The sequence below is a fragment of the Theobroma cacao genome, chromosome 1 (genome assembly GCF_053813885.1).
Source record: "Theobroma cacao isolate CCN51 chromosome 1, ASM5381388v1, whole genome shotgun sequence".
Classification (NCBI taxonomy): domain Eukaryota; kingdom Viridiplantae; phylum Streptophyta; class Magnoliopsida; order Malvales; family Malvaceae; genus Theobroma; species Theobroma cacao.
The window spans coordinates 11,512,312-11,524,263 of record NC_142639.1 but is presented as its reverse complement, the minus strand read 5'-3'; the positions used below and the strand labels follow the sequence as shown (position 1 = coordinate 11,524,263).

At 34.2% G+C, this 11,952-nt stretch overlaps 1 protein-coding gene across 2 annotated transcripts; it reads right to left on the bottom strand.

The window, feature by feature from the left end:
• Positions 1-1,249: 1,249 nt before the first annotated feature.
• Positions 1,250-4,912, bottom strand: LOC18612301 (cellulose synthase-like protein B4). Of its 2 annotated transcripts, none has more exons than XM_088803062.1 (9): positions 4,589-4,912; positions 4,167-4,494; positions 3,878-4,003; positions 3,538-3,657; positions 3,140-3,427; positions 2,903-3,038; positions 2,602-2,780; positions 2,164-2,514; positions 1,250-1,851 (listed from the first exon to the last, which is right to left on the bottom strand). In XM_088803062.1, the coding sequence occupies exons 1-9, from the start codon at positions 4,843-4,845 to the stop codon at positions 1,309-1,311; spliced, it is 2,328 nt and encodes a 775-aa protein (XP_088659188.1). In that variant the 5' UTR covers positions 4,846-4,912; the 3' UTR covers positions 1,250-1,308. The 2 variants fall into 2 exon arrangements, with proteins under 2 accessions (XP_088659188.1, XP_007049091.3); XM_007049029.3 differs by having other exon boundaries at positions 3,140-3,352; positions 4,589-4,911.
• Positions 4,913-11,952: the final 7,040 nt, after the last annotated feature.

Genomic DNA, 11,952 nt, shown 5'->3' with positions numbered 1-11,952 from the left:
ATGTTTCTTGCTCGCAATACACGACCTGATATATCATTTGTTGTGAATTTATTAGCAAGATATAGTTCTTATCCAACTCGAAGACATCAGAATGGAATTAAACATATACTTCGATATCTTCGAGGAACAATGGAGATGGGCTTATATTATTCAAATGCATTAAAATAAGATTTAATTAGTTATGCAGATGCACGATATTTATCAGATCCACATAAAGTTCGATCCCAGACAGGTTACTTATTCATATATGGAGGTACTGTTATTTCATGACGTTATGTAAAGCAAACTATAATTGCTACTTTTTCTAACCATGCAAAAATTTTAGCAATTCGTGAGGCAAGTTGTGAATGTGTTTGGTTAAGATCTGTAACTCAACATATTCGAGAAACGTGTGGTTTGTCAATCAAGAAAGAAATTACAACAACATTATACGAGGATAATACTGCTTGCATAGCTCAGTTAAAGGAAGGATACATTAAAGGCGATCGAACAAAATATATTTCGTCAAAATTCTTCTTCACTCATAATTTCCAAGAAAAAAGTGATATTAGTGTTTAACAAATTCGTTCAAGTGACAATCTAGTAGATTTATTTACTAAAGCCTTTCCTATTGCAACATTCGAAAAGTTGATACAAAAAATTGGGATGCGCCGTTTTAAAGATATTAAATAATACAGTTACCAGGGGGAGTAAAATACGCATTATACTCTTTTCTTTCATCAAGGTTTTTCCCACTTGGTTTTTCTTGATAAGGTTTTTAATGAGGCAGTATTTCATAAACGTATTCTTGAAAATAATTATTTACTCTTTTTTCTTCACTCGGATTTTTTCTCATGAGGTTTTTTTCTTGTAAGGTTTTAATGAGGCATATTCTTAATACAATAGATATTTAAGGGAGAGTGTTATGAATATTTTTGTAAATATCTATTATATTATCTATATCTAGATTTGATGTAAATTAGATTGGATTATGATTTAATTCATCTAATCGCTAAGTGTTATCTTCATATTGTAAATTCTATCAAGATAAGAGGTTATTTATCTATAAATAAGTTCCCTCAATTCATTTGTAAATACACATTTTAATAAGATCTTTTTTTTTCTCTAAATACTTTCTTTCTTCTCTTTAATTATTCTTTCAGGTTATCTTTATTTGTTTTCTTAAGTTATTTTTCATAACATTAAACTTTTATTTAAAATAATACTAACTTTTCATATAATATTTCTATAAAATAACAATTTCCTAACGTATCGCACAGAAAGCACTCTAGTGTATATAAAGTTTTGTTAATAATCCCAGCGTCAACACTATGAAGTCCTACACAAATAAACAAAAACTAATGCCAACGAAGTTGACTTGAATATGGTGGAGGAAGGAATCCCATATTTTCCTGTTCTAAACAACCCTTTCAGAAATGGCAAGAAGCATAGCACCACCCATATGCTACACAAGACCTCCCCAAGCCCGACTACATGCCCAACATCATGAACTAATGGTCGCAACTTTAAGGAGAGGGCGAGCAGTGCTGTCAGGTGCACCAGCATAAGGGTCGTGCCCGGCACAAAAATTGGTGACGCATCGAAAGTAAAATTTGTGGTATCGTTAGTTTGATCACCATCAGAAGATTGATCTTTCTGTGTAACTTCAAAAACTGTATCAGATAATCCTAAGAGTTTAAGTACGACACTTAGAGTTCCAAATAAGTATGCCGAGGCTGCATTTATTCTTCCCATTCTCATGTTATTCCACCATGCTCGGATGGAGATGCCAGTTTTGAGGTATTCCCTGAGAGTGAGCAGGTTATAAATCACAAAAATGGCAAGTGGAATCAATATAACCGGGTCCTGGACCTGCATTTAAACGTGAGTTAGCTATTAGAAACACACAAAGTCGCTCTTCTAAAATAAGTGCACATAATTAACTCGTACAATTACATTATACTAATTTGTTTAAGAGCAAATGGTAGTAATTAATCTTACTATTTCAGCTGGTAAAGTACGTGTCTCCGAGGTGGGAGACAATGAAATAACACATAACGACCCGAATATTTGATTCAACTTGATTAACTTTTTGGATCTATACAATAAAAACTTTAAAGGACAAAGACGAGGCATGGACCGACCTGTCAATTGTATATTATACTACATGTAGATTCTCCTTACCTTGGGCAAGAAATGCGAGTTGGCGATGATGCAATATGCAGGCAGAGCAGCATAACACAACTCAGGAATTGAGCCGAGGCCCCAAGAAAGAATCCAAAAGTATGCTAAGAACATCCTGAATTGGAGCCTGTCGGTCAGCGTGGCAAATATGGGGCTCTTGTCGCTAACGAGGATTTCAAGCAGGCCTGTAGCCCACCTTTTCTGTTGAGTCATTGCGGCCGGACCCCCAGACGGCGCACATCCTAGAAAGGCCGGTGGGTTGGGCATGGGAAAGGTGGATTTCCACCCTTTCTTATGAATCGTCAACCCCGTTATGACATCTTCTGTCATGGATCCATATATCCATCCAACCTGAAATGTAATCAATGATACCAAAAATTGAATAGATTAGACCTCCATTATTAATAGTATTTTAGTAGTTAGGCTTCTCCGACTAACCTTTGTTCCCCAGCTAGTACCAAATTCATAGCCACAACGTGAAACTTGGAATGCTGCCTCAAGAGAACCTGAAATGTTGTTTGAAAAACCCTTCTTCCCTTTCAATGCATAAGTTACTGATTCCGAAAACTCCTTTGATTTCCCAAACTCTTTTAGCGGTTCATTATCAGTTAATTTTCCTAAAAAAGAAAGAATAAACCATCATACTCCTACTATTATAATTAACACCGGAGGTTAGTCAGAGTGACAGGATCATGTAAAGAAATTATTAAAAGATAGTAAAATGTTCGTTAAATGTTACCGTTAATTGATGTATGATTTCTTCCCTGATTTTCTGAATCATCGGGCCATAGGCCATAGATGACTTTTCGTCTATGAAAACATCCTGTTCCGCTATAGCAAGGTCCTTGGATTCCAGCTATTCCACGGCCCAAATACTAGCACAGCAACATGAATTCTCTAAAGCAAGTAAAAAGGAAGGAGAAAAAAGAATAGTAGAAAATCCATGCAAGTTTTTGGAAATATATGTATGACTCACTTCCATCAATACCACAAGTTGGTTCCCGTAGGGATCATCCTTTGGTCCATCATAAAAACATTGAGGATACTGAACAAATGCGATTTCTCTTTCACTCTTGGAATCCAGAAGCTGACACATTGCTTGGCGAACAACTTGTGGATTATTCACAAACATATCACAGTCTACGTTCAGCATGTAGGGCGCATTCGTGATCAACCCAGACACTCTAGTCTGTTTTCCATACAAACACCAAAATTGATTTGAAGGTAGTTGTTTCCAGCTTCCATGGTAATTTTTAAAAATGAACTGGATTTCGTAACTTAATTAATTGTCGAGAAGTGTTTGGTAAATTTCAAAAAATGGAAATAAAATTTTGTATTTAACTTGTTGGGCCTAAAGTGGAATCTTATTCTTACCAGAACGTTCATGGCACCAGCTTTGTAATGATGTGCATGTTTTGGCCGTTTCTCTCTGGAAATGTAAACCAAATGTGGCACATCACCATCTGAAGAGCTTTGCTTGTTATCTCCTATAGCCTACAACAAAACAATTGAATGGTTCCAAATTTATATCAACCAATAATAAAAATACTTAATATTAAACGATCATGTGTCACATAGAAACCCTATATATATGTCCCTCGTTGAATCGAAATAAGTAATATAATTTTTCTTTTGATTAATAATTAGAATATGGGAGAACGATTCAAACTTGAAGACTTTTTTTTTTGTCACATTGAGGCAATGCATTCATTACCTTGATTATAGTTGGATGGTTGCTGCGTTCAACGTTGGAGAAAATAGCAAACTCGCCTGTTAGATCCCATGGCCCTGATTTTCTGCCTGCTTCCTCTATTTTTAGGCTAAGGTGCTCATACTCAGCCTACAAGGAAATATAGAACACATTTAAATGCCGATCGGTGCCTAAATGGATGGTACAAAACAAGATACTAATTAATTTTGCTCTTCGCTTTCTTATTTTTTTTTTCTTTCACTCTCATGATTCTACCCACAACCTCAACACCGTAGAAAGACGTTGGAATTACCTTCATCTTTTTCCAATCTTGTCTGAACTCAGAATTTGCACTGGAGGTGAAGGATATAGGATCGTCCAAGAAGTATCTAAAGGGAGCCCTAACTTGAATTTTGTACTTCTTACAAAATGGGACCCAAAGCTTGGCAAATTTTGATGCTTCCACCAGAGAGTAGAAGGTGAGAGGGGAGCAGCCATCATCCGATAAATAGCAAGCTAGCTTGTCAGCTGGATAATCAACAGCCAACAAAGAGAGAATGGTGTTTACAGTTATAATAGGCGGCTCTAGCACAGGGTCCGCAGTCGTAACAAACATGTCCACAAGGGGAAGCTCGGGAAACCTGACAAGAAATATGAACAAATTTTAAGTTCTTATAATTAAGTAATAAACAATAACAGAAGGATGATAGTGATCATAATTAAATTCTTTGTTACCTTTGTGCAAGGTTTTCTGGATACGTTTTGAAGTCTACAGGATTCCATTTGGAGCTAACAAGGAGAAACCAGTTGAACGTGAACCATGACTCGCAAAAGAAAGCAAGGAGCCAGACAAAGCCATGGTTGTTAAGAGAATAGAGGCGATAAAAGAGGAGAGAAACGAGAAGGAACAAGAGAGCGATATCCAATGCTCTTTGGATAATGTTTTTACAAGCAACTTTCTCATACAAGGCAAGAGAAAATTCGTTAGCCATTGCAGAGTGCTTAGAGAGATATGATTTGTAAATTCTAGAAGATTTCGAGGCCTCTATCCTAACTTCTAATGGTTATTTATAAGCGATTCATGCTTTAATAAACTGGCACTATAATTAAGTAAAAAGTTTTACATTTTTTTATCATTTTTTGTTAGATTTTCAGGTTCGGCATCCAACCTAAAATAAATCAACAATTTATGTATCTAGAATGTCTTAAATTTAAATATAACTTATAAAAGAAATTATGAGAAAAAAGTATTAGTAAAGTAAGAAAAATTTATAAATGAAGTTAGAGATCTATTTACAGGTTAATATCCCCTTTTAAATTTTAATTCAATTTAATCTATATCTGAATATAGATATATATAATCAAATCTAAAAGTTCAAATCAAATTATAATTCTTGTGTCTAGCCTATTGCGATATTTGACTTGATCTGAACTTATTGGGTTATAACATAATGGACATTCACACATATATTCATAACATTCCTCTTGAATGTCCATTGTATTAAAAATATACCTTATTAAAACCTTACTAAGAAAAAACTTCCTGGGAAAAAATTCGAGTTAAGAAAAAAGTGTACATAATTCTATTCAAGAATACGTTTTTAAAATACTAGCTCATTAAAAACCTTACCAAGAAAAACTCAATGAAAAAAACTTTGATGAAGGAAAATAGTACAGTGTGTATTTTACTCCCTTCTTAACTACATTACTTGAGATTTTTCCCTACACCTTTCCTCATTCCACTTTTGCTCCCAATTGTCTAACCCCAAACAAGACTAAAAGACCTCTCAACTTGTTGTTTTAAAGATCTTTTTCGTTGCAGAGTGATTGCTCTCGTATGTAGCCAACATATCTATCTTGTTTCTCCTTGCACTACAAACTAGCTAAGATCACCATGCCACTGACATCTTCGAGCCAACAACACCAACAAAGAAGATGCAGACGCAAAACCAACAAATAAGACATTGTCACGGATCTCAAAATATAGCAACAACTCAAAACTTAGCACCAAAACAAATAAAAAACAAAACACTTCCCTTACCCATTGTACACATTTACAAACCCAATAGTGAAGTCCTTGAGAAATACAGAATGAGAATCCCTCTGTACTTCTCTTTATCCCTCCCCCAATCACTTGCCATTTGACCAACCACTTACATGATGATTTGATGTGGTGAGTTCCCCTCACCAACATCTTCTGCTTTGAGCACTACAATCTTTAGAATAACCTCATCCTTGTCCTCAATAAAGGATAAACCAAGCTTTTTACTCAACTCCCAAATCTCTTTAGCATCCCTAGTAAGAACTGAATTTTGCGTTTTAAAGTCTGCATCTAAGATTGACCCTTCTTCCAAATCCAATTTTTTTGCTACCATCTGCTCCTCTTGATCACCTTTTATCCCTCCAAACTAATTCCCTTTCTTTTTGCTTGATTTTGACTTTGGAGCGGGTATAGGAGCAATTTTTATCTTTTCCACTTCCTTTCGGAAACCGCCCCTTCCTTTTGCTTTTACTTCCTTGCCCACTTACAAGTTGAAAATTTCAGCTTGGCAAGTTCGGTCCTTGTCTCATTTTGTGCTAAAATTCAACCTCTTAAATGCATGATCAAATCATGATTTTGCTAGCCATTGATCCAGCATTGAATATGGAACATGTCCATTTTTCACATGCTAGACATTCAACACAAATCAAAACCAAAACACACTAGGTAGGTCCTTAACATGGTTTAGGTGCAATCTTTATTTCATGCCTTTTTTTATGCATTCTTTGTTTGTGCAACCTTAGAACAAGTAAGAAACACACTAGGTAGGTCTTTAACATGATTTAAAAGATTAAAACATGATCAAATTAGATTTAACTCGTATTGTATAGAATAGAAAATTAAAACTTAAATACTATCTTCTCAAGATAGCTTCTAAACCGAAGTTGTTTGCACTTCCTTTGATTGCGTATCCAATGGAACAATCATCCATGCCTTAAACATATTTTAAATATGATTTAAAAACCATTTGAAAATATAAGATTAAAGTCTAGATAGAAGCATAAACCGCAACTCAAAACTGAAGTGAGAAACACAACTCTAAAATCAGTTATGAAGAAAAATAATACCAAATCGAAATGCAAAACTTCCAAAAGTTGATCGTCATCATGTAAACATGTTTGGTAATTCAAAATCCTTGAAAAAGGCTTTGATACCACTGAAGGGAGAGGGTCGGCCATGCATTTCAATGCAACAAAAATTAAACAATGTAATGGAAATGAAATAAAACATAGAAAACCAACCTCACCTACCCAAAGTCACATTCAATGGCCTTTTAAAAGTCATTAAGTAGTTTTGCAACAAGCATATGATCATAAGTCGTTACCTTAGAGATAAAGGAAGCTAGATCCTTTATCTAAAAACTAGAACAGCCTTTTGATCGACCTCACATAGAGTTCGATTGTAGCAAACTAAAGTTGTTCGAGAGGTTCTTGTGGAACTTTTAATGAAAGTCCACACTAATGATCTCCAAAATCCTTCACAAGGATTAGGATTGCTTTAGCCTTTAGAAAATTCTAGTTAGGTATATTGCAAGAATCAAACTTTCCCAAGTGCACACACATCCCTTGGCCAAATGCCTTAGAAAAGAAAACTATTTTTTTCCTTTTACCAGGGGTGGCTATAAAGTGGTTAGCGTTGTGTTTTTCCACCCTTTTAGAAAGTGAGACTTAAGCTAGGTTTATATAATTAGGGTTAATTTCAACCCATGCATAGGAAATTACATAACTCTTATGTAATTATGAATTAACCCTTCACTTAATTAAACTATTTTAATTATGTGATTAGTAGTTTATGACTACTAACTTGATTAAGTTTTACTTAATCACCCATCCCATTTTGTTTCTGAATTTCATTTTGTGTGTGTGACCCATTAGTCTCCCAACACATTGGTAATGATCTTAAGATGTAATCCATAAATTAATTTTAGAAATTAGATAAATTCAAACTAATTTGAATTTATCATTAATCATATCAATCATTGTATGATCATAACCAAGAGTAGGATCTAGCAACCCATCATGGTCACCCAAATGTTAGAATAGTCAAAATGGTTTGACTCAATCTTTCAATGATCAATTTTTCAATACAATTCAATCTTTTCATCATATACATCAGAAAGACTAGGAGCATGGTGCAATGTCTACTCCTTATGCCTTTCCATATTAACTCTTGACTAAGTATAACTCAAAATGAAATTTGAAAAACTCATTTTCTCAAAACTTCATTCCACTCTCACTAAAGAATTACGTAAGTTATTACTTATCAAAAACGAAATAGGATAGGTCTCTTTCACTTAAGGTGATGAATTCTCTCCGAACCACTTAATTGCCTTCATATGTCTCATGTTATACTCAATGACCATCACTTTGGGCATTTGTGGTTAACATCTCGTAAAATGGTATCAAAGTATAGCAATCTTTATATAAGACAACCCAGTGTCACTAGTCGAGGGATCACTTACATGACTATCATGTGAGGATATATTCCATAGACACTCGATTGAAATAGCAAATAGAATCCTCATGACGGGTCATGTTCAGTGAACTTGTTCTAAGAACAAGCACCTACATTCTAGTTCCAAGTATCCTTATACTTTAACCTATGAGATCAGTTGCTTGCTTTTCAAGTAAGGAATATAGAATGTACTAGTTTCTAAGCATCATTGATGTCCACTCTCAATTATACATCGACTAGGAACAATTTAGAGATTATACTTTTATACGTAGAGATCTCATAATTATAACTCTTTACAATTTTCTTACAAATTATGTTAATCTTTTTGAATTCATCCAATAAACTTAAGAAGGATAGTTTTATTGATGAAGGAAAACCTCTACTCATTCATTATGAATGATATGATTGCATGATTCAGATTTAAGCCTTGACTAATCTGATTGGCTTTAGGATTCATTCCCAACAGACTTGTCGTTTCCCTTTATTTTTTAACTTTGCCTCACTAGGCCCTCAGTAATCATTTGCTCTACTACTGCACCTTTCTTTTGGCCTTCTCCACTAGTGTTTTCCTTCTACTCCACTCTTTTAGCTACTGTTGACCATGCCCCATGTATAGCATTGTCTTTTCATTCCAAATCAAAGTGGTCTTTTTCATTGTATCCTATGGGACTTGAACTTTCTAGTTTTTATCTTTTTTACTTCCCTTATCTCCATCGTTTTCTCTCCTTAACTTTCCATTTCTCACTTTATCTATAAAAGTCCATTCCCCCACCTTTTTTTTTTATCACTGACACCTCTTTTACTAACCTCTCTCTACTTTAATCCAAATTCATTTATCATGTTGCTAATCCCTCAATTTACTATGAAAAGCATTAAACCTCTTGAACTTATTTACACTAATGTATAGGGACCTTCACATATTAAATCAATTGATGGTTTTCTTTATTATGTTATTTACATATAACACTACACTAAATATATCTGGTTGTTTCCACTTAAATAGACATCTGATTATTGTCAAATTATTACCAACTTTTAAAGCATTAATCAAAAACAATTTAGTACTTCAATTATGTCCATGTATTCAGATAATGGTAAAGAATATTAAAATTTATCTCAAGGTCTCACCAAACATGGAATCTTTCACTTCACTACCCCACCTCATACTCTTAAACACAATGGAACCACTAAAAGAAGGCATCGATAGATTCTTGAACGTCTTTCTTTACTTTATCATGCTTCCATGACTTTAATATTTTGGCCATAAGCTCTCCAAACAGCAATTTATTTTATCAACAGAACTTATACTCCCATCTTATAACTCAAGTCTACTTTCAAAAAACTCTTTCATCATCCATCTAACTACACCAAATTAAGAGTTTTTCGATACTTATGCTATCTTTGGCTCAAACCTTACAACCTTTGTAAATTGTAGCCAAAATCATGTCCTTGTGTGTTTTTAGGATACTCCACCACTTAAAATGCATACAAATGTTATGATCCTTTTACTAAAAAACTTTGTGTGTCAAGACATGTAATGTTTCATGAGTTAGATTTTCCTTTTAAAACTATAATCCAAAATCACAATTCCACTTTAGCTCTTACTAGTGATCAACGGTCAACTCAATTTCTTTCTATTGCTACTCTTCAATCTTCCATATTTACTGTCTTAGGTTTTCCACAACTGCAGCTTTTAAGAACTTGGCATGCCAAACCTATAATTCTATTCAAACTGATCTCATAGCTATTCATCCTTCAAGTTCTTCACTAGAAATTACTTCTACCATTTTTATCTTTTCATCAACTCATTGCAATACCTCTCCTAACCAAATTTACACCACCACTCACTATAACTCATACAATAATCACACGGTCTCAAAACGACATTTTCAAACCTAAAAAGGCCTTGATCACCACAAAACATGCATTGCCACTTGAACCAACTTGTGCTAGTTAAGCCATGAACGACATTAATTGGGTATGGGTCATTACTAAAGAATTTAATGTCTTGATCAAAAATAACATTTGGTCATTAGTTCCTACTTCTGCCAAATACAATATTGTTGGCTGTAAATGGGTGTTTTAGGTTAAAAAGAAATCTGATGGATCGTTTGATAGATATAAAGCTCGTCTAGCTGCCAAAGGCTTTCATCAAAAACTTGGTATTGACTATAAGAAAACCTTCAGCCTTATTTTAAAACCACCATGTGTTGATAAAGATAAATTCTCACATGTGTGCAGATTGCACTAGGCTATCTATGGCTTGAACAAGCCCCTTAAGCTTAGTACTAAGAACTTAATTCTTTTCTTCTTCATTATGGCTTCAAGAACCCCATGTTTGATGCATCTCTCTTCATCTATGCTCATGACTTGGTGTTAATTTATTTGCTAGTATATTTGGATGATCTCTTAGTGACAGGAAACAATCCTACAGCAACTCAATTGTTCTTGCAACAATTAGCTCAAAAGTTCTCCTTGAAGGATCTTGGTCACTTGAATTTTCTCATTAAGAGTTGAAGTAATTCTCACCTCTCGAGGTATGTTTTTATCTCAACATAAATGCATTCGAGATGTCTTAGATAAATTTGATGTGTCAATAGCCAAAAAAGTTCACACTTCTATGGTAATTAATGTCAAATTACAACTTAAAGATGGTGCTCACCAAGTTGATGCAACTGTATATTGAAAGTTGACTAGATCTCTCCCATACTTGTCTATAACTAGACCAAATATAGCTCACTCCATCAATAAACTATCTCAATTCATACACTTTCCCAATCAGCTTCATTGGTCTAGTCTTAAACAAATTATGAGACACTTGAAAGCTACCATACATCATGATTTATTTCTTAAGAAAAATCCATAGCTGCATTTATCAACGTTTAGTGACTCTGATAAGGCTGGTAACTTGGATAATCGTTCTTCAACCATTACTTACATTGTTTACCTTGTTGGCAACACCATTTCATGGAAATCAAGCAAACAATGAACAATTTCTAGGTCTTCTACAAACACAGAATATCAAGCCATTGCCAACATTAGTGTTGAATTACTTTAGGTCAGAAACTTATTGTTTAAATTGCATATTTCTTTCTCACAGCCTCTTGTTATTCATTATGACAACATTGGTGCTACTTATCTAAGTGTCAATCCTGTGTTTCACTCTAGAATGAAACATTTGGCTCTACATTGTCACTTTGTGCGTCAACAGGTTCAATCTAGCAATCTCAAGGTGTCTTACTTTCCTACCAAAGATCAACTTGCAGATAGATTAACAAAACCCTTGTCCAGACAAAGATTCTTATTTCTAAGGTCCGAGATAAGTGTTGCTAATGGCTCCACCTTATTACAAGGGCATGTATAAGAGTTAACTACCACAACAACTGAAAAACAAGTCAAAAATTCAATCAAACCATGATCTTTTTGTTACTATTTTTGTTACAACTTTTGAATTCGAATTGTATGTGTTTTGTTATAGTTTGTTATGATGCTAATGCATCTTGTATAAATTTACACATTCCAAGATTAATAAATATAAGTGTATTCATTGTCATTACCTAACTTTTATAGTGACGACTATCACCTCTCAATTTTTTAATTTTTA

Bases quoted from the DNA above. Each gene is read 5' to 3' on its own strand.
- LOC18612301 (XM_088803062.1), bottom strand. From the start codon at position 4,845: ATGGCTAACGAATTTTCTCTTGCCTTGTATGAGAAAGTTGCTTGTAAA. The intron at 4,495-4,588 runs GTAACAAAGAAT...ATTTCTTGTCAG, and splicing joins CCAGAAAACCTTGCACAAAG to GTTTCCCGAGCTTCCCCTTG. The intron at 2,781-2,902 runs GTAACATTTAAC...TTTCTTTTTTAG, and splicing joins AAATCATACATCAATTAACG to GAAAATTAACTGATAATGAA.